The sequence below is a fragment of the Manis pentadactyla genome, chromosome 5 (genome assembly GCF_030020395.1).
Source record: "Manis pentadactyla isolate mManPen7 chromosome 5, mManPen7.hap1, whole genome shotgun sequence".
In the NCBI taxonomy this organism is placed as follows: domain Eukaryota; kingdom Metazoa; phylum Chordata; class Mammalia; order Pholidota; family Manidae; genus Manis; species Manis pentadactyla.
Genome location: NC_080023.1, coordinates 85,741,681 through 85,765,570, shown reverse-complemented (window position 1 = coordinate 85,765,570; position 23,890 = coordinate 85,741,681). Strand labels below are relative to the sequence as shown.

The 23,890-nt window shown below is 37.5% G+C and overlaps 1 protein-coding gene across 9 annotated transcripts in view; it reads right to left on the bottom strand.

Moving 5' to 3' along the window:
* BANK1 (B cell scaffold protein with ankyrin repeats 1) overlaps positions 1-23,890 on the bottom strand; it is a 303,826-nt gene that overhangs the window by 213,217 nt on the left and 66,719 nt on the right. For all 9 annotated transcript variants that reach the window (XR_008997811.1, XR_008997812.1, XM_036879201.2 and 6 more), the window contains exon 3: positions 7,426-7,580. Coding sequence is in view for 7 of the 9 variants with exons in the window: in XM_036879201.2 (XP_036735096.2) it covers positions 7,426-7,580 (155 nt within the window). In the remaining 2 variants the exon portion in view is untranslated. The remainder of the gene's footprint in view (positions 1-7,425; positions 7,581-23,890) is intronic.

The window sequence follows — 23,890 nt, the reverse complement described above, 5'->3', positions numbered from 1 at the left end:
ATTGAGCATGCCTAGCTCTACTCCTTATCCTCCTCAGGGACTTGCAGTTTCACCTGCTTCCTGGATCTCTACACAGCAAGTGGCCTGCCTCCAGGAGGAAGGCCTGCACTGGCCCAGCCCCGTCCTTAGTAACTACGGGCATCTTAATGAAAGATACAATTATATGGTTACATTTAATTCAGTGGAGAAAATATTAGGTCACTCAAATAGTCAGAAATTTAGTTTTATCCATTATGAAACTGCTATTTTGCTTGCAATCTTTCCAACTCCTCTTTTTATTCCTTATTTAGTTCTGAGCTTTCAGAGAGAGAAGGAGTTATATAATTATCACTTTCCAACTCTAATGTGTGTTGCATTTGCTGTAACCTTGATAGTGGAACAAAAGGGCTGGAACTTGGTCTAAAATATAACATAGTGAAGTTTCTGGTTCTTCAGGGCTAGTAACTTTAGACCTTAATGATTTATTATGCACAGGTGACAAAGGGTTTTGATCCCAGTGGAACACTGTATCAGCACACTATGACTTGTGTACAAACTAGTGGCTCTTTTCACACAGGACACCTCCATTGGTTAGAGCTGCACAAGCAGAGACAAGCGGGCCTGTGCATGCCGGGACTGGGCCGCCGGTTCCTGCAGCTGACTGTGATCCGACCCAGGACTGAAGAGCAAGGGTGGGTTTCTGGCAATAATTCCAAATTCAGCTGCTAACCCTCTCCTTCTACAATCACCTCAGAAAATTTTAAAACTCCTAATATCCAGGCCTTAAAATTCATTGACTTCCTATCTCTCATGGTCAATTACCCTACAAGTCAGTATCAAGAAGAATATACTGCGAAAACAAATGTCTTGGCCCATAACAACAAAAAAAAGGATTAAAAAATACAAAAACAGAACAAAGGATACTAATCCAAAAAAAAGGTAAAAGAAGAGGCCAAATTAAGTAGCAGATTTAAACTGTTAAAACTCATCTAGGTATTTCTCAAAGAGATGGGGAAAAACTTACATTAATAGAACACTGGGGGCAAATCTTCACTAGTACATGAAAAAAAAAGTTGAAGAAAACATATTTTATGCGATTTTAAAAATGACACAAGATTTTCAAGCCCAGGAAATCCAAAACCCAAAGAAGTTATAATTCTGGGAAAGGTGACTAAGCAGAGGGATCCACACGCTCAGGCTCCTGGGGTCAAGAAGCGCAGCAGCATTTACCACCGCCGCAGTTAAAAAACCCACTGCAGATGATTCTCCAGGACAGATGAGGGAACAAGGAAGCACTCTCCTAGGAGGCAGACCCTCACACTGAACGAGTCCACAGCAGGAGCCAGCAGCAGGATTTGGTGCCTGTACCAATTTGTCTTGATTACTGTAGCTCTGTAGTAGAGCTTGAAGTTGGGAAGCTTTTTCTTCCTTCTCAGGATTGCTTTGGCTATTCGGGATCTTTGGTGGTTCCATATGAATTTTAGAACTATTTGTTCTAGCTCATTGAAGAATGCCATTGGTATTTTGATAAGGATTGAATTGAATCTGTAGATTTCTTTAGGCAGGGTGGCCATTTGGACAATATTAATGCTTCTTATCAATGAGCATGGGATGCATTTCCATTTATTGGTGTCTTCTTTATTTCTCTCATGAGTGTCTTATAGTTTTATGGGTATTGGTCTTTCACCTCCTTGGCTAGGTTTATTTCTAGGTATTTTATTCTTTTTGATGCAATTGTAAAAGGAATTGTTTTCCTTATTTCTCTTTCTGCTAGTTCATCATCAGCATATAGGAATGAAACAGATTTCTGTGTAATGATTTTGTATCCTGCAACTTTGCTGAATTCAGTGATTAGTTCTAGTACTTTTGGAGTGGGTTCTTTAGGGTTTTTTATGTACAATATCATGTTATCTGCAAAAAGGGACAGTTTAACTTCTTCCTTACCAACTTGGATCCCTTTTATTTCTTTGTGTTGTCTGATTGCCGTGGCTAGGACCTCCAGTACTATGTTGAATAAAAGTGAGGAGAGTGGGCATCCTTGTCTTGTCCCCAATCTTAAAGGAAAAGTTTTCAGCTTCTGCTATTAAGTATGATATTGGCTGTGGGTTTGTCATAAATGGCCTTTATTATGTTGAGGTACTTGCCCTCTGTACCCATTTTGTTGAGAGTTTTTATCATGAATGGATGTTGAGTTTTGTCAAATGCTTTTTCAGCATCTATGGAAATGATTATGCAATTTTTGTCCTTCTTTTTGTTGATGTGGTATATGATGCTGATGGATTTCAAATACTGTACCATCCTTGCATCCCTGGAATAAATCCTACTTGATCACAATGGATGTTCTTTTTGATGTATTTTTTAAATTCAGTCTGCTAATATTTTGTTAAGTATTTTTGCATCTATGTTCATCAGGGATATTGGTCTGTAATTTTCTTTTTTTGTGGTGTCTTTGCCTGGTTTTGGTACTAGAGTGATGTTGGCTTTATATTATGAGTTTGGAAGTATTCCCTCCTCTTCTACTTGCTGGAAAACTTTAAGGAGGATTGGTATTAGGTCTTCACTAAATGTTTGATAATATTTAGCGATGAAGCTACCTGGTTCAGGCATTTTCCTGTTAGGTAGTTTTTTGATTATCAATTCAATTTCATTGCTGGTAATTGGTCTGTTCAGATTTTCTGTTTCTTTCTGGGTCAGTCTTGGAAGGTTGTATTTTTCTAGAAAGTCATCCATTTCTTTTAGATTATCCAATTTGTTAGCATATAATTTTTCATACTATTCTCTAAAAAATCTTTGTTTTCCTGTGGTGTCCATGGTGATTTTTCCTCTCTCATTTCTGATTGTTTATGTGTGTACACTCCCTTTTTTCTTGGTAAGTCTAGCTAGGTGCTTATCTATTTTGTTAACTTTCTCAAAGCAGCAGTTCCTGCTTAGATTGATTCTTTCTATTGCTTTATTCTTGATTTTATTTCTGCTCTAATCTTTATTATGTCCCTCTTTCTATTGACCTTGGGCCTCATTTGTTCTTCTTTTTCTAGTTTCATCAGTGAGTTTAGACTGATAACATGGGATTGTTCTCCTTTCCTGAGGTAAGCCTGTATTGCAATATACTTCCCTCATAGCACGGCCTTCACTGTGTCCCACATATTTTACAGTGTTCAGTTATTGTTGTCGTTTGTCTCCATATATTGCTTGATCTGTATTTTTATTTGGTCATTGATCCATTGATTATTTAGGAGCATGTTGTTAAGCTTCCATGTTTTTGTGGGCTTTTTTGTTTTCTTTGCATAATTTACTTCTAGTTTCATACCTTTGTGGTCTGAGAAGCTAGCAGGTACAATTTCAATCTTTCTGAATTTACTGAGTCTCTTTTTTGGCTTAGTATGAGATCTGTGCTTGAAAATGTTCCATGCGAACTTGAAAAGAATGTGTATCCTGCTGCTTTTGGGTGGAGTGTCCTGTAGATGCCTGTTAGGTCCATCTGTTCTAGTGTGTTTTTCAATGCCTCTGTCTCCTTACCTATTTTCTGTCTGGTTGATCTGTCCTTTGGAGTGAGTGGTGTGTTGAAGTCTCCTAAAATCTGTGTATTGCATTCTATTTCCTCCTTTATTTCTGTTAGTATTTTTTTCACATATGTAGGTGCTCCTATGTTGGGTGCATAGATATTTATAATGGTTATATCCTCTTGTTGGACTGAGCCCTTTATCATTATGTAATGTCCTTCTTTGTCTCTTGTTACCCTCTTTGTTTTGAAGTCTATTTTGTCTGATGCAAGTACTTCAACTCCTGCTTTTTTCTCCCTATTAGTTGCATGAAATATCTTTTTCCATCCCTTTACTTTTAGTCTGTAAATGTCTTTGGGTTTGAAGTGAGTCTCCTGTATACAGCATATAGATGGGTCTTGTGTTTTTATCCACTCAGTGACTCCATGTCTTTTGATTGGTGTATTCAGACCATTTACATTTAGGGTAATTATCGATAGATAGGTACTTATTGCCATTGCAGGCTTTAGATTCATGGTTACCAAAAGTTCAAAGGTAGCTTCTTTACTATCTAACAGTCTAACTTGACTCACTTAGTATGCTATTACAAACACAATCTAAAGTTTCTTTTCTTTTTCTCCTCCTTTTTCGTCCTCCTCTATTCTTTATATACTGGGTATCATATACTCTACTCTTTGCGTATCCCTCGACTCAATTTGGGGGTAGTTTATTTAATTTTGCATTTGCTAAAAATTAATTGGTCTACTTCCTTTACTGCAGTTTTATTTTCTCTGGTGACAGCTATTTAGCCTTAGGAGCACTTCCATCTGTAGCAGTCCCTCCAAAATACACTGGAGAGACACTTTCTGGGAGGTAAATTCTGTCAACCTTTGCTTATTTGGAAATTGTTTAATCTCTCCTTCAAATTTAAATGATAATCTTGCCAGGTAGAGTATTCTTGATTCAAGGCTCTTCTGTTTCATGGCATTAACCATATCATGCCACTCCCTTCTGCCCTATAAGGTCTTTGTTGAGAAGCCTGATGGGTTTTCCTTTGTATGTGATCTTTTTTCTCTCTTTGGCTGTTTTTAATATTCTTTCCTTATCCTTGATTTTTGCAATTTTAATTATTATATGTCTTGGTGTTGTCTTCCTTGGGTCCTTTGTGTTGGGAGATCTGTGCACCTCCATGGCCTGAGAGGCTATGTCCTTCCCCAAATTGGGGGAGTTTTCAGCAATTACCTCCTGTAAGACACTTTCTATCCCCTTTTCTCTCTATTCTTCTTCTGATATCCCTATAATGTGAATATTTTTCCATTTGGATTGGTCATACAGTTCTCTTAATATTCTTTCATTCCTAGAGATCCTTTTTTCTCTATGTGCCTCAGGTTCTTTGTATTCCTCTTCTCTAACTTCTATTTCATTTTCTATCTCCTCTACTTTATCTAATCTGCTTTTAAATCCCTCCATTTTATGTTCATTTTTGATACTGTATTTTTTAAAGTTTCTTTCTCTTTCTTGAATTCCTCCCTAAGGTCTGTACTGTTTTTCTGTAGCTCCGTAAGTATGTTTATGATTTTTATTTTGAAATATTTTTCAGGAAGATTGGTGATTTCAGTTTCACTTGGCCCTTTCTGGTGTTTGTGGGATTTTGGTTTGTACCAGGTCTTTTGATGTTTCATATTTGTAAAAATAACTTGGAGTAGGCACTGCCCTTTAGTGCTCAGAAGTTCTACACTCTGGAGCTGCTCAGCCCCTGGAGTGATGCTGGGATTTGCAGGCAAGTGGCACTGGTGCCTGCCAGGAGGAAAGAGCTCTTTCCTCTTTCCCAGCTGCAGTGCCTGCCTGCACTGCCAGGGCCAGTGGGCCAAGCATGTAGGGAAGCACCTCTATGCTCCACCCTTTGTAGCTGTCATAGGCAGACCACCATCCGGCTGGCTTGGTGCAATGGCAGGAGGAGCAGGTTTGTGAGTCTGTGCTGGCTGGGAGGAAGGAGCAGCAGGCTGCATATTGTGGGGGGGGCCTCAAAGCTGCATTGTCAGCCAGGTGTAGGAGTACCTGATGCTACTGCAAGTCCCCAACCTGCTGTCTTAGTGGGCTGGGACAATTTTGTCCATCTGTCCTTTCTCCTCAGCAGCAAGCTCTGTGCAATCCTTGCCCCTTTAGCAGCCCTCTCACTGTTGGTAAGTCTCTCAGAGGGCCCGCCTTTCTTTTGTCCCAGTATGGCTGGTTGTGGGTACCTGTTCTCCACAAGTGGCTGGAATCTCACTCTCTCCAAGTATTCCACCTGTCTTAGCTTTCCAACCCCACTAATATCCAGAGCACCATGTAATGTAGGTTCATGCTCCCAGAGCACATCTCCAGGGCTGGGTGCTCAGCAGTCCTAGGCACCCACTCCCTCTATGCTCTGTTTCTCTTCCTCGCACCAGTAAACTGGGGTGGGGAAAAGGTTTGGGTCTCCCCAGATTGTTACTTTGGTACTTTACCCTTTCCTGTGAGGTCTGCTCTTTTCCCCAGGTGTAGGCCATCTGCCACCACCTTCTTTCCTGTTGCTCTTTCAGGATTAGTTGTAAGAGCTATATTTTCAAATTATATGTGGTTTTGGTAGGAGGTTTCTGTCTCACCCCTCATTCCCCCATCTTTAATCCAATAATAATAATAGGAGGTTTTATATTGTTCAAATTTTACTGTTGTAGATATTTTTTAAACCAGCTATTTAGACACATTGGATAATTTTTTAGAGCAATTTTTAGTTCTAGTGGGTTTTTTTTTCTTTTCTGCATTGATACTACCTACTTAAAAATAGTTCTCATTCTCCTCTTATTAAAGTCTCTTCTATTTATTTCTGTCTCTTCCATTAATTCTGCTTCAATAGGAGCCACCAGTTCTGGTTGCTTAGTCTGATCTCCCTCCCTTAAGTTCCTGAGTCCTTAAGTGGATTGTAATTTTCCTTTGCCTGCTCCCCTGTGTCAGTTTCCTTAAATCTGTAGTTCAAGTTCCTGGGATCTCTAAGGTAGTATCCAGGAAGCTTTTGTTTCTCTGGAACTAATAGCATAATAGCTGAAAACAGTAATTCTTCCACTTAGGCAAGGGGTCTGGTGATGATGGAATTAAACTTCACCCAAATGGAGAGAAAGTTCAGCTTCCCCTAGGATTCTGGTACCAGCAGGACAGAGGATTCTCTCTGCAGAGACACCTCCCAGCAAGCAGACAAGTGCTGACCATCTACTGTCTTCTACCAGAAGAACCCTTTAATTCAACTCTCACAAGGCTCTCCTGTGTCTTTGGCTCTTCCTTTTCAAGAACAGCACAGATCCCGAGGGCCAGAATATTTTTATTTTCTGGAGATTATTTGGCCCCAGATTTAGGTCAAGCTATACCAGTAGACTTATTTTAATGGTTCATTTCAAAGAAGACTAAGGAAGAAGAAATGTCTGCAACTATATATTCACATAGTGGCTTTCTCAGAAATCTTCCCCCACCCTGACTCTATACTCTGTTATATTTTTATTCCTCAAAGAACCAGCTCTTCTAGTTCTTATTAATATTGCTACTTGGTAATGTAGGCCTTTGATACATGTTTTATAATTGAAAAATCGGTGATCCAAAAAAATAAGTATTTTCAAATTCTATTCGAGAATATGTTTCCATTTATGAAAATAAAATCCTGGCTCTCGTTAATATGTAAGTGGCTTTATATATACAGCAATTATGTTTCTGTTGGCAGTATGCTAAGTAACATTTGATAAAATTAAGCTTTCATCTTTGTCAGTATTTTATTATTCAAAATATGTATGCCTTTGCCTACTAATTGCCAAACATTGTTCTGGGTTCTCAGGGTACAGACATCAACAAAGTAGACAGAAACGCCCATTTATTGGTAATTGTCTTAGAGCTTACATTCTAGTGAAAGGCAGTATCTATGAAAATGTGAGGGTTATTTAAATAGCAAGGCATCTTTACTGACCTCACATGGAATTTCAGTGGGAAGCACGATTGCCAGTGGTCTGGGGCTCCCTGAAGATTCTGGTAATTTTTCAAATTCATTTCTCTCACTTATTTCTCCAGAATGTTCTACTCTTGAGACTGTTGGAGTACTGACTGTAAGGTATTCCTCAGAACCTAGAGAAAAGTTGATGAACATGGATATTATAATTAAAGGCAATATTATTTTCTCCAGTACTATAAAGGCAAATTTCTGAATAATTGATTTAATTAATATATGGGACAACTGAACTGAGCTTAAGATAGCTGAAATAATTGAACCAATGTCAATAATTAAAATAATACTTTACAATTTAACTAGTATTATAACCTTAGTGACTAAACTAAACCAGCTACATAATAATGCATTCATCTACTAGATTCATCTACTAGTTACAGGTTTACTCCCCAAACTCCAACCACCACTTAACATTTTCTCTTAATATTAAAACAGTACATCTGAAAAACATGAAACTTTCTCTTGACTATAATTAAGGAAATTTATTTTAAATCAAAACAATTTAAATCAGAACAATTATTTATCCTTTGCATATATTTCTAATTTAAAAAAAACTAGTTTAACAGTGAACTATTAGTTTTCATCAAATGTTAATATGTTCTGTGAAAAAAAGTGTTTCATATCAAATTAGTTGGGTTTCTTTACTGGCAGCGTTTCTAAGAACTCTGAAATATGCTAATGTGAATTTTGAATCTCAAAAAAGGGAAGAGTCTTTGATTTCTTTTTCTTTTTAACATTTAGTAATTTAGCATTTGGTCTCAATAATTAAAACATTTTTCTCTATTGAAGAAAAAAATGGGTTAAGAGAGATGTATAATGTTTTTATTACTCAACGTTTCAAAGCCCAAAGCATTTGATTACAGCACAGAACCAGTGTGGCTGAAACCAAGGCTCTTGCAAGGAGATCACACCTGCAAAGTCTTAGGCCCACCCCAGAACTACCCCTCAAATCCCCAAAGAGGGATGTGGAAAAAAGGGAAGGAAAGCAGCCTGCAAGAGGTAGAAACTGGTCTGACACTGTGTAAAGGCTTTGGTGTTGCTGGAAGTTGGCTTAGTATGAATAGCAACAATTTCACTAAACATCAACATCAGACAAGGCCACTCTCACCATGATGGATCAAGTCGGAGATGAAATACTTTGTAATCATGTCTGAATCCAGGCAAAAACATGAACATCACCCAAACCACAAAAAATAAGCAAACATCTGAATCCTGGCTCTAGTGAGTGAGCACTATTCTTTAACAATTCCAGCCTTAGCTTCTTTTAATTTCTCTTGCCTTCTAGATAGGTAATCTACTTCTCCCAGTTTGTCTGGGATTTTCCTGGTTTGGTCCCTGAATGTGCTGTGTCCCAGGAGCTCCCTCAGTCTAAAGCTTACTGGTTGAATATACAGCCTCAAGCATAATTAGGTGGTCACCGTGCTTCTCTATAAAATTCATGAATTTGCCAAATAATAAAATCACAACTCTTTTCTGACAGCAAGCAACCTATAAAAAAAACCACTCTGCTTCCTTGAACCCTCCCTCAGATCACTTGACAGAAGCCTAAGTCTTTTCTAACACCTTCTACAAGAAGTCTTTTCTAACACCTTCTTACTGAAACACCCCATGGTTTTCCATGGTGTACTTTCTCTTCACTGCATTTAGCAAAAAATCCAAATCATTCAAGCACAGGTATATTCCCAGTAGTCTCTGCTAAAGAACATTAACAGGATAAAAAGGAAAAAGAGTCAAAGGCAATACAGATGAATGTAGTTAGAATTTTGTTCTCACTGTATCCAAAAAAGTGAAGTTACCAGTTTCATACAGGCAATTCTATCAGTAAAGCAGAGTAATAAAAGAAATGCCCTCTAGAAAGAAGCCATCTCCATGCCACATCTAGGGAGAACATTATTTTTTCTGTCTGATGAAAGTTACAGGAAAAAAATACAAGAGCACCTGGGAATTTCAGATTTCTCCTGGTACTAGTCTTGCTTGAAATAAAAAACAGCCTTTGTGTCTCTAGTAATTTAAAACATTCATAAGGGAGTCTCATTTTCTTTCTCTTCTCTTCCTCACTCTCTCTCTCTGTCTGTCTCTGTCTCTGTCTCTTTCTCTCTCTCTCACACACACATACACACACATCAAAACAGTGAAAGGTTATACAGAACTGGCTCAATCATTCTGTGAACTGATGAAAGAACAAGGAAACTGATTTTATCTAATATGCCTTAAAACGAGGAAGTGCAGTCATTCTACCATGGCAGTATAGGATGCTTTCTGCTAATTCCTCTGCGATATTAGGTTAAGAAGAGCTATTTTATTTACCCTTAGGACATAATCATGGATGTACAAAAAGATTTATCTCTATGAGTGTTCAAAGAAGCACTGTTTATAATAAATAAAACTGGAAGCAGTCTAAGTAATAAGGCACCAGATAAAGTTATGTAATGTGATGAGAGATATTGTCACTAATAAAAGTTCCATCAAAGAAATTTAACAGTAAGGAACAAGTTCATTATATAACTAGAAAAAATTCAAGTTCCAAAACTGTCTGTTAGTAGGTTCGTTCCCATGTCTGTAAAATAAAAATTATAGGACTTCTGGATTCAGGTTCTCAATGTAAGGAGCTTTAGAAGTTACCACTCCATCCTAACAAACAAAAAGCTGAACAGACTGAAAAATCAACAACTCTACCTTGATCTTTAAAACAGTGGTGGACTAAGCACAAACTACTGCCCCTAAGGTTGGTGAGACAGTCAAATACAAGGACTCTCAGCTCACTGGAGCAGAAACTCAGGAGTGGAAACTACTCCAGGAACCAGCGCCAGGGTAGGGAAACCTGAACTGTAACTGACAAACTGCTGTATTTTTTATTATTATTAAAAATACTTCAGAGCGCTCTGTTCTTCTTAAAAAGGACTGCCGTCAGGGGAAACTGGTTAACCAGAGCTAACCTACTAGGGTATTATCAGAATTATAAGTAGTAGGGGGAAGAGAGATACACAACAGCAGACCAGTGTAGCCATTTTGTCCCACCTAAGAGGGAAGAAAAAAACTGAGAAAACTCTTGTGAGGTTAACAGTCCAGAGACACAGTCTTACTAATGACTAAGACCTAATTATAGAACTCTAGAAAACTTACCTTCCCCCCATACCCCTACATCACTAAAGGGCTGTTTACAGCAGTTCTTTTTACCCAATATATCATGTCTATTGAGAAGAATTGCAAGGCATACCAAAGAGCAAAAAACACAATTTGAAGAGACAGAAAGCATGAACCAGACATGGCAGGGATGTTAGAATTATAAAACTAGGAATTTAAAACAACTCATTGATATGCCAAGGGCTCTACTGGATGAAGTACATAGCCTGCAAGAACAGATGGGCAATGTAAGCAGGGAGAAGAAATCCAAAGAAAGAACCAAAGAAGGAACATTAGAGGTTGTAAACACTGGAACAAAAATGAAGAATACCTTTGATGGTTTTACTAGTAGACATGACTGAGAAAAGAACCTCTGAGCCAGAGGATGTATCAATAGAATCCTTAACAATTGAAGAGCAAAGAGAACAGACTGAAAACAGCAGAATATCCAAGGACTATGCAACTACTAAAAAGGTATAACGTATGTATAATGGGAATATCATAGGAGAAGAAGGAAAGAGAGGAAAATAAGAAATGTTTCAAACAATAAATATTGAGAATTTCCCCAAATTAATGTCAGACTGGTACCCATAGATCTAGGGTTCTCAGAGAACACCAAGCAGGAAAATCCCAAAAAAGCACTAGGGATAGAAAATATTAAAAGAAGCTAGAGGAAAAAAACTTACCTGTGGAGAAATAAAGGAAAGAGTTATTATTTGATTTCTTAGAAACCATATAAGCAAGAAGAGAATACCTGAGTGTAAGAGAAATAAACCACTACCCCAGAATTCTGTACCTGATGAAATTATCCTTCAAAAGTGAAGGAGAAATAAAGACTTCTCAGACAAGCAAATATTGAGATAATTTGTTGTCAGCAGAACTGCCTACAAGAAAAGTCAAAAGAAGTTCTTAGCAAGAAGGAAAATAACAGAGGTCAGAAATTCTGGCCTACATAAAGAAGGAAAACACACTGAGGAAGGAGTGACTGAAGGTCAAATAAAAACACTTATTTTTCTTATTTGTAATTGATCTAACATATAAGTGATTGTACAAAATAATAACAATGTACTAGATTATGTATACTTATGTATATCTTATATATATATGTTTATATATAAGCAAAATAAATGATAGCATTGATACGATAAATTAATTCTTCAAGAAGATATAACAAATCTTAATGTGTATGCACATAACAACAGAGCATCAAACTATGTGAGGCAAAAACTGATAGAACTTCAAGTAGAAACAGATGAATCTGCTATCACAGAGACTTCAGCACCTTTCAGAAATAGATCCGGTAGGCAAAAAAGTCAGTATGGACATAACTGAACCCAACATCACTAACTGACTGCATGTAATCAGCATCTACAGACTACTTCATCCAACAGCAACAGAATATGTATTTTTCTCAAGCTCTCATGGAACATTCACCAAAACAGACCCACATTCTAGGTCATAAAACACACCGTAACAAATTTAAACAAATTTAATCTTAGTCTACAATGGATTCAACTAGAAATCAATAAAAGAACCATAATTAGAAAAATCCCAAAATATGTGAAGATTAAATAATACACTTCTAAACAAATACAGATCAAAGAATAAACCTCAAAAGAAATTTAAAAAATATTTTTAACTGAATGAAAGTGAACATGACTTATTAATGTGTGGGATGCAGCGAAAACAGTGCTTAGAGGAAATTTATAGCATTGAGCACATATATTAGAAAAGAAAAAAGATGTAACATCAAATCTAAGTTTCTACTTTAGGAAACTAAAAAGTGGAGAGCAAAAGAAAAAGCAGAATTAGAGCAGAAACTAATGAAAATCAAAACAGGAAATCAATAGAAAAAAAAAATGAAACCAAAGATTGATTCTTTGAAAAGATCAATAAAATTGATAAGCCTCTAGCCAGGCTAACTAAAAATAAAAATAAAAATAAGAGAAAAGACACAAGTTACTAATATGAGCAATGAAAGAGGGAACATCACTCTAGATCCCATGTACACTCAAAAGATAATAAAGGAATACTATGAATAACTCTATGCCCACTAGTTTGGCAAACTAGATGAAATAAACCAATTCCTTGAAAGACACAATTTGCCAAAACTTAAACAAGAAAAAATAGATAATCTGAATTGCCCTGCAGTCTATTTCTATTAAAGAAATTGAATCTAGGATTAATAACTTTCCAAAATAGAAAGCAGTAGGCCCAGATGGGTTCATTGGTGAATTGTGCCAAATACTTAAGGAAAAAATTACACCAATTCTCTATAGTTTCATTCAGAGGATTAAAGCAGAAGGAATATTTCCCAACTCATCCTATGAAACCAGCATTGCCCTAATACAAAAAATAGACAAAGACATTACCAGGAAAGAAGATTATAGGCCAATGTGTCTCATGAACATAGATGCAAAAATCCTCAACAAAATATTAGCAAGTTGAATTAAGAAAAGAATAAAATGTGGAACTGACCAAGGGGGGTTTATCCCAGTTATTCAAGACATTAAACATTAAAAAAATCAATATAATCCATCACAACAGACTAAAATGAAAAAAATCATATGATCTTTTCAATAGATGCAGAAAAAGCATGTGACAAAATCCAACACTGAGTCATAATAAAATCTCTCAGTAAACTAAGAATAAGGGAAACTTTCTCAACTTGATATAGCCTATCTACAAAAATCATACAACTATTTCTAATGTGACAAACTCAAAGCTTTCCCACTAAGGTCATGTACAAGTCAAGGATATCCCTTCTCACCATTCCTTGTCATTGTCACATTGGAAGTCCTTGCTAATGCAATTAAAGAAAGAAAGGGAAATAAGAGGTACAGAGGTTAGGAAAGAAGATATAAAACTGTCTTGTTGGGAGAAACATAACTGGCTATGTTGTAAATTCAAAAGCATCAACAAACACACAAAAAAGAAATTCCTGGAACTATTAAGTTTCAGGAAGATTGCTAGATACAAGATTAATATACAAAAAGTAGTTGCTTCTCTACATACCAATGAACAAGTAGAACTTGAAATTAAAAATGCAACACCATTTATATTAACATTCCAAATATGAAATACTTAGGTATAAATCTAACAAAATGTGTACAAGATCTATATGACAAAACTACTATATGGGAAATCTATGTACCTCCCTCTCAGTTTTGGTGTAGGCCTAAAACTGCTCTTAAAAAAATAAAGTCTTTAAAGAAAAAGTACACATATACTGAACTATGTGCTAGGAATTCAAGACATATTTTGAATATGTATAATAATAGTCTAGACTAAATAACAGAAATATCAGGAGTGGTGATTTCTGGCTGATGGAGTTATGAGTACTTTTATTATATATATTACAAATTGGTTTTATAAGTTGTTTTTGTTTTACAGGTTGAACTGTATATATTCCTGAAATAGAGGAATGAATTGATCAAGATTACAGACTGAGCAAGTTTCTTTACCCCTTCTCTACCACATGTAAATGAAACACAGAAAAGATTATTTTCCTTATGCGTCATGACATACACATATGTAGGAAACACTTTTCTGCAAGTAGTATGCCGTAAAGTGCTCTATGTTAATGTGATCTACGCAATTCCAAAAGTCATCACCTGGAATAAAGGTGACTCTCCTCTTTTAAGGTGAATACATTAGTAAAAATTAATCATGGATACAATAAGGCAAGATGATTTTATATATTTTTTTTATCAACCAATAAAATATAATGTAAACTTAGTAAATAGTAAAACATTGTAAACTAAGAAAGCACTAGAAAATGTCTCCTTTTATGAATTATGTTTCAAAAATTGTATACGTCATTTTTAAAGCTTGCCTTATGCCTTTCAAAATAGAAATTTTCTAATACTTTTTTCAGAAACTACTTTTAATGTAGATAATTTTTATTTGTTTCTATTTGTCACTTGATTAAACTTCATTTGGCATAAGGACAGATTTTGTGATAATAACAAAACTATTTGGAAACTGGAAAAAAAGTGGACTCTTTTATTTGTATCATATTTGAACTGCTTTTGTTTCAGTGATTGGATAAAAAAGGTTATTCCTCAATGACTCTTCATATCTATCAACAGTATAAACCAAAGCTCAGTTTCATCATAAATGATTTAGAAGCAACAACAAAAAACTAATGTAAAAGAAATATGCCACTGCTAAAAGAACCTTTTTTATCTCATACAACCGTAGGAAAAGTACTAGTGTACTGTGAGCTTCAGGCTCCTCAGTTATTTAATGGGGTAAATAGTGCCTTCCTGTTGGATTGCTTTGATCACATTTAATAATATATCTAATGCATCAGGCCTAGAATAGACATTCAATATTAGTTTCCTTCTCTTCTTTCTGATTTCTGTTATCAGAATGGATGAAAGCAATGTTTTTTATTTTCAAAAGATTCTAAATCAATCTTTCTCAGTTTGCATATCCAACTTTGATTTAGAAAGGACTGCAATACTCCTCTGGAATTTCAACACTGAACATCATTGTTTTTTTTCAAATTTATAGTCTTGAGAAATGATTCTATAATCACAATATGGCTGATTTTATTAAGTATGCTTATAGCAGTACAGATGCTAGCATGCTTTTCTGGAATTTTAATGTCTTACCAAAGACTACAATACTCCCCACCACTCAATTCAGGTAAGTAAATGGATGTTTCTTTAAGAGATAAAGGAAACAAATGTACTGTACAAAGAGATATAATTATTACCAATCTATTGGCCTAGTCACTAGCATTCTTGAACAATCTTAGTTCTCTCCTGCGCATTATAAGGGACATAAAATAAGAAATATTTCATTCAAAACTACCTTCAAAGCAAAAATAATAATTACAATAAATGTAACTTTTTGCCCACCAAACGTATAAAAACAAATATACTCAGTATATGTTGGTTTCCAATAATAAGATAAATGTACTTTGTTTTAAATGCCCATTTTTTTCTCAGAAACTAACTACACAAACTCTACAGAAAAAGTTCTCCCAAACATTTCTATAAATATAAATGTATACTTTACTCTGTAAATTTATACAACACTTTAGTCTTCATTTTACTTCATAACATGATGAGATATTTCCAAGACAAACTTTAGGGAAGGAGGCCTTTGATGGTTTGTGTGTTCCATTTTTACCTGCATCTCCATTCCATTCTCTTTATTTTATTTTCTCCTTTCCTATACTTTCCCTCTTCTTCTCATAATCCTTCACCCACTACCCACTTTTCCTTTGAGGGGTCTTTTCCTACTAGCCTTTTAGTCAAACCTCCTACACAGAAATGGTACTATACCTGGTAACTCGAAGAGTGGTCTTCTGACCAGCAGCTTATTAGAAATGCAAACTCCCAGCCCCATCCTAGATCTGCTGAATCACAATTTTAAATCCCCAGCGATTTAAATACACATTGAAATTTGAGAAGCTATGTGCAGTAACAATTTGTACTGAATGTGATATCTTTCCATAACATTATCATACCAAAAGCCATCAATAAAATTATATCATATATTGATTCATTTCTTCTTTCTTGTCTATCCACCCACCTAGAATGTAAGCCTTTGAGATCAGACAATTGTCTTTCTCTTCCCTTCTACTTCTCCAGTGAATGCAACAGGGTTTTTCACATACTACAGCTTTGGACCCTTGAACAATACAGGTTTGAATTGCCTAGGTCCACTTACACACATATTTTTTTCAACAAATATATTGGAAAAATTTTGGGGAATGTGTGGCAATTTGAAAAACAGATGAACCTTGTAGCCTACAAATATCAAAAAAATTAAGAAAAGGTATATAATGAATCCATAAAATAGATGTAGATACTAATCTATTTTATCATTTACCACCATAAAATCAGTGTTAGGCTATTATTAAAGCTTTGGGGGTGTCAAAGTTATGTGCAGATTTTCGACTCTGAAGGAGTTGGTGCCCCAACCCCTGTGTTGTTCAGGGGCCACCTGTAGATGCTTAACATTCATTGCTGGATTTAATGATTGAATAAATGCATGCCTACATTTTTGGGGGTGGGGTGACTTGTATCTTAAGCTGGTAATTTATTATATAACACAGTCTGCTGGAAGTACGTCTGTAATTCAATCAGTATAGACTTGAAGACAGGAACTGAACAAGACTAGAAAAAATTGACCATAACTTAGCACTAAACTTGCCTCTTTTTCCTACACATTTTCATCATCTACTTTTTTGGAGAGTTACTAAGGCAGTGTAAGCATTACATATGCTATCAACAGTTATCTCCCATAACTGGATATATGCAGCATGGAGGTAAAGAACTTGAAAGGCCAGTTAATGAGGCAAACCCTAATTATATCCTCTCTGAATAAGTTCAGCATGTATCAGTGATAATCCCTTTCAGCAAAGCATCCAGAGTGAGAAAAAATTAAGATCTCTTAAGATTGCAAACAAAAACTGACCATCAGACTTTCAATTACTCACTTAAAGAAACAACTTTGCAAAATTCTGAATCCATTTTGATTGCTACATATCTTAGATCTAGGATGCAAAGAAATTTCGTGTAAACTGATCATTTCAACTTTGAATGTTAAATTACACATGGGGGGGGGCGGAGCCGAGATGGCGGCGTGAGTAGAGCAGTGGAAATCTCCTCCGAAAACCACATATATCTATGAAAAAATAACAAAGACAACACTTCCTAGAATAAAGACCAGAGGACACAGGACAATATCCAGACCACATCCGCACCTGGGAGAACCCAGTGCCTCGGGAAGGGGGTAAGATACAAGCCCCGGCCCGGTGGGAGCCAAGCGCCCCTCCCCCCAGCTCCCGGCAGGAGAACAATAGGATGAGCGGGAGGGAGCGGGAGCCGGAGCCCAGGATTACCGAACACCCAGCCCGAGCCATCCGGGCCAGAGTGCAGACACAGTGCATGCACGAGGGGCCCTGGATACAAGGGAAACAGGGCAGCAAGAACAATGAGCGGGCACCAGAGGCCGGGCGCCGGAGGACACCAGAAAAGCGAGCGACCATTTTTTTTTTTCTCTTTTGTTTTGGCGAGCGCTTTTTGGAAGTCATAAAGGGATAGGGACCCCAATACTAGGGAAACAGGGCAGCAAGACCAGTGTGCAGATGCCTGAGGCTGGCACAAGAGAATAAAGAAAAACGAGTGGCCATCTTTTTTTTTTTTTTTTTTTTGTGGTCATTGTTTTGTTTTGGTGGGTGCTTTTTGGAAGTCTAAAAGGGGCAGGGTGGGACACTTAATCCAGAGATAGGGAATCCGGGGATCTCTGGGCACCCTAACCCCTGGGCTGCAGGGAGCAGGGAGGCCCCTTACTGAGATAAATAGCCTCCCAGCTGCTCCCCCTCCAACGCGACTCCACTACTTTGGAGCAGCTGCCCGAGCCAGGCCACACCCACAGCAACAGCGGAGATAAACTCCATAGCAGCTGGGCAGGAAGCAGAAACTCTGTCTGCACGCAGCTACCCAGCACAAGCCACTAGAGGTCGCTGTTCTCCCAGGAGAGGAGGGCCACAAACCAACAAGAAGGGACGTTCTTCCAGCCGTCACTCGTCCCAGCTCTGCAAACTACTCCTATCACCATGAAAAGGCAAAACTACAGGCAGACAAAGATCACAGAGACAACACCAGAGAAGGAGACAGACCTAACCAGTCTTCCTGACAAAGAATTCAAAATAAAAATCATAAACATGCTGACAGAGACGCAGAGAAATACGCAAGAGAAATGGGATGAAGTCCGGAGGGAGATTACAGATGCCAGAAAGGAGATTACAGAAATGAAACAAACTCTGGAAGGGTTTATAAGCAGAATGGATAGGATGCAAGAGGCCATTGATGGAATTGAAACCAGAGAACAGGAACGCATAGAAGCTGACATACAGAGAGATAAAAGGATCTCCAGGAATGAAACAATATTAAGAGAACTGTGTGACCCATCCAAAAGGAACAATATCCGTATTATAGGGGTACCAGAAGAAGAAGAGAGAGGAAAAGAGATGGAAAGTATCTTAGAAGAAATACTTGCTGAAAACTTCCCCAAACTGGGGGAGGAAATAATCAAACAGACCACGGAAATACACAGAACCCCCAACAGAAAGGATCCAAGGAGGACAACACCAAGACACATAATAATTAAAATGGCAAAGATCAAGGACAAGGAAAGAGCTTTAAAGGCAGCTAGAGAGAAAAAGGTCACCTCTAAAGGAAAACCCATCAGGCTAACATCAGACTTCTCGACAGAAACCCTACAGGCCAGAAGAGAATGGCATGATATATTTAATACAATGAAACAGAAGGGCCTTGAACCAAGGATACTGTATCCAGCATGACTATCATTCAAATATGACGGTGGGATTAAACAATTCCCAGACAAACAAAAGCTGAGAGAATTTGCTTCCCACAAACCACCTCTACAGAACACCTTACAGTGACTGCTCTAGATGGGAGCACTCCTAGAAAGAGCACAGCACAAAACACCCAACATATGAAGAATCAAGGAGGAGGAACAAGAAGGGAGAGAAGAAAAGAATCTCCAGACAGTGTATATAACAGCTCAATAAGTGACCTAAGTTAGGCAGTAAGATACTAAAGAGGCTAACCTTGAACCTTTGGTAACCACGAATTTAAAGCCTACAATGGCAACAAGTACATATCTTTCAATAGTCACCCTAAATGTTAATGGGCTGAATGCACCAATCAATGACACAGAGTAACAGAATGGATAAAAAAGCAAGACCCATCTATTTGCTGCTTGCAAGAAATTCACCTCAAACCCAAAGACATGTACAGACTAAAAGTCAAGGGATGGAAAAACATATTTAAAGCAAACAACAGTGAGAAGAAAGCAGGGGTTGCAGTACTAATATCAGACAAAATAGACTTCAAAACAAAGAAAGTAACAAGAGATAAAGAAGGACATTACATAATGATAAAGGGCTCAGTCCAACAAGAGGATATAACCATTCTAAATATATATGCACCCAACACAGGAGCACCAGCATATGTGAAACAAATACTAACAGAACTAAAGGGAGAAATAGACTGCAATGCATTCATTCTAGGAGACTTCAACACACCACTCACCCCAAAAGATAGATCCACCGGGCAGAAAATAAGTAATGACACGGAAGCACTGAACAACACAGTAGAGCAGATGGACCTAATAGACATCTATAGAACTCTACATCCAAGAGCAACAGGATATACATTCTTCTCAAGTGCACATGGAACATTCTCCAGAATAGACCACATACTAGCCCACTAAAAGAGCCTCAGAAAATTCCAAAAGATTGAAATCCTACCAACCATCTTCTCAGACCACAAAGGCATAAAACTAGAAATAAATTCTACAAAGAAAGCAAAGAGGCTCACAAACACATGGAGGCTTAACAACACGCTCCTAAATAAACAATGGATCAATGACCAAATCAAAATGGAGATCCAGCAATATATGGAAACAAATGACAACAACAACACTAAGCCCCAACTTCTGTGGGACACAGCAAAAGCAGTCTTAAGAGGAAAGTATATAGCAAACCAAGCATATTTAAAAAAGGAAGAGCAATCCCAAATGAATGGTCTAATGTCACAATTATCGAAATTGGAAAAAGAAGAACAAATGAGGCCGAAGGTCAGCAGAAGAAGGGACATAATAAAGATCAGAGAAGAAATAAATAAAATTGAGAAGAATAAAACAAAAGCAAATATCAATGAAACCAAGAGCTGGTTCTTCGAGAAAATAAACAAAATAGATAAGCCTCTAGCAAGACTTATTAAGAGGAAAAGAGAGTCAACACAAATCAATAGTATTAGAAATGAGAAAGGAAAAATCACGACGGACCCCACAGAAATACAAAGAATTATTAGAGAATACTATGAAAACCTATATGCTAACAAGCTGGGAAACCTAGGAGAAATGGACAACTTCCTAGAAAAATACAACCTTCCAAGACTGACCCAGAAAGAAACAGAAAATCTAAACAGACCAATTACCAGCAACGAAATTGAAGCAGTAATCAAAAAACTACCAAAGAACAAAACCCCCGGGCCAGATGGATTTACCTCGGAATTTTATCAGACATACAGGGAAGATGTAATACCCATTCTCCTTAAAGTTTTCCAAAAAATAGAGGAGGAGGGGATACTCCCAAACTCATTCTATGAAGCCAACATCACCCTAATACCAAAACCAGGCAAAGACCCCACCAAAAAAGAAAACTACAGACCAATATTCCTGATGAACGTAGATGCAAAAATACTCAACAAAATATTAGCAAACCGAATTCAAAAATACATCAAAAGAATCATACACCATGACCAAGTGGGATTCATCCCAGGGATGCAAGGATGCTACAACATTCGAAAGTCCATCAACATCATCCACCACTCAACAAAAAGAAAGACAAAAACCACATGATCATCTCCATAGATGCTGAAAAAGCATTTGACAAAGTTCAACATCCATTCATGATAAAAACTCTCAGCAAAATGGGAATAGAGGGCAAGTACCTCAACATAATAAAGGCCATCTATGATAAACCCACAGCCAACATTATATTGAACAGCGAGAAGCTGAAAGCATTTCCTCTGAGATCGGGAACTAGACAGGGATGCCCACTCTCCCCACTGTTATTTAAGATAGTACTGGAGGTCCTAGCCACGGCAATCAGACAAAACAAAGAAATACAAGGAATCCAGATTGGTAAAGAAGAAGTTAAACTGTCACTATTTGCAGATGACATGATACTGTACATAAAAAAACCCTAAAGACTCCACCCCAAAACTACTAGAACTGATATCGGAATACAGCAAAGTTGCAGGATACAAAATCAATACACAGAAATCTGTGGCTTTCCTATACACTAACAATGAACCAACAGAAAGAGAAATCAGGAAAACAACTCCATTCACAATTGCATCAAAAAAAATAAATAAAATACTTAGGAATAAACCTAACCAAAGAAGTGAAAGATTTATACTCTGAAAACTACAAGTCACTCTTAAGAGAAATTAAAGGGGACGATAATAGATGGAAACTCATCCCATGCTCGTGGTTAGGAAGAATTAATATTGTCAAAATGGCCATCCTGCCCAAAGCAATATACAGATTTGATGCAATCCCTATGAAACTACCAGCAACATTCTTCAACAAACTGGAACAAATAATTCAAAAATTCATATGGAAACACCAAAGACCCCAAATAGCCAAAGCAATCCTGAGAAAGAAGAATAAGGTAGGAGGGATCTCACTCCCTAACTTCAAGCTCTACTATAAAGCCATAGTAATCAAGACAATTTGTTACTGGCACAAGAGCAGAGCCACAGACCAATAGAACAGACTAGAGAATCCAGACATTAACCCAGACATATATGGTCAATTAATATTTGACAAAGGAGCCATGGACATACAATGGCGAAATGACAGTCTCTTCAACAGATGGTGCTGGCAAAACTGGACAGCTACATGGAGGAGAATGAAACTGGACCATTGTCTAACCCCATATACAAAAGTAAACTCAAAATGGATCAAAGACCTGAATGTAAGTCATGAAACCATTAAACTCTTGGAAGAAAACATAGGCAAAAACCTCTTAGACATAAACATGAGTGACCTCTTCTTGAACATATCTCCGCGGGCAAGGAAAACAACAGCAAAAATGGACAAGTGGGACTATATTAAGTTGAAAAGCTTCTGTACAGCAAAAGACACCATCAATAGAACAAAAAGGAACCCTACAGTATGGGAGAATATATTTGAAAATGACACATCCGATAAAGGCTTGACTTCCAGAATATATAAAGAGCTCACATGCCTCAACAAACAAAAAACAAATAACCCAATTAAAAAATGGGCAGAGGAACTGAACAGACAGTTCTCCAGAAAAGAAATACAGATGGCCAACAGACACATGAAAAGATGATCCACATCGCTAATTATCAGAGAAATGCAAATTAAAACTACAATGAGGTATCACCTCACACCAGTAAGGATGGCTGCCATCCAAAAGACAAACAACAACAAATGTTGGCGAGGCTGTGGAGAAAGGGAAACCCTCCTACACTGCTGGTGGGAATGCAAGTTAGTTCAACCATTGTGGAAAGCAGTATGGAGGTACATCAAAATGCTCAAAACAGACTTACCATTTGACCCAGGAATTGCACTCCTAGGAATTTACCCTAAGAATGCAGCAATCAAGTATGAGAAGGATCAGTGCATCCCTATGTATATCGCAGCACTATTTACAATAGCCAAGAATTGGAAGCAACCTAAATGTCCATCGATAGATGAATGGATAAAGAAGATGTGGTACATATACACAATGGAATACTACTCAGCCATAAGAAAAGGGCTAATCCTACCATTTGTAGCAACATGGATGGCGCTGGAGGGTATTATGCTCAGTGAAGCAAGCCAAGCGGAGAAAGAGAAATACCAAATGATTTCACTTATCTATGGAATATAAGAACAAAGGAAAAACTGAAGGTACAAACAGCAGCAGAATCACAGAACTCAAGAATGGACTAACAGGTACCAAAGGGAAAGGGACTGGGGAGGATGGGTGGGTAGGGAGGGATAAGGGGGGGAGAGAAGTAGGGGGTTATTAAGATTAGCATGTGGGGGGGTGGGAGAAAAGGGGAGGGCTGTACAACACAGAGAAGGCAAGTAGTGATTCTACAACATTTTGCTATGCTGATGGACAGTGACTGTAAAGGGGTTTATAGGGGGGACACGGTATAGGGGAGAGAGCCTAGTAAACATAGTATTCGTCATGTAAGTGTAGATTAGTGATACTAAAAAAAAACAAAAAAGCAGTTCTTGTGTGGTAACCTCCAATGAGTTCTACACAAGGGTATAAAGGGCATATAAAAGTGTAGGCAAAGCGTCTGTTTGTGTTTATACAGAGGATCAAAGCCTAATTGGGCTACACCAAAAATGAACTAAGATACGATATGAAAAAGAACTTCCAACATCAGCACTCTCGGGAAGACTCATGCCAGAAGATGATCATCAAAAAACCCCAACAAAGATCCACTCACGGCTACAGCTGTAGATGCATGCATCCCACCAGTTCCTGGACTTGCCATGGGAATGAAGAAGGAGATATCTAAGCTGGCCTGTGCATACAGTAAAACACCAAATTTGACTGGATCTATACTGTTGGAACTCAATCAAGAATTAGGAGAAGTGCAAATTGTAGCGCTCCAAAATCTTACAACTACAGACTATTTACTGTTAAAAGAACATAAGGGATGTGAACATTCCCCAGGAATGGGTTGTTTTAATTTGTCTGATTTCTCTCAGACTGTTC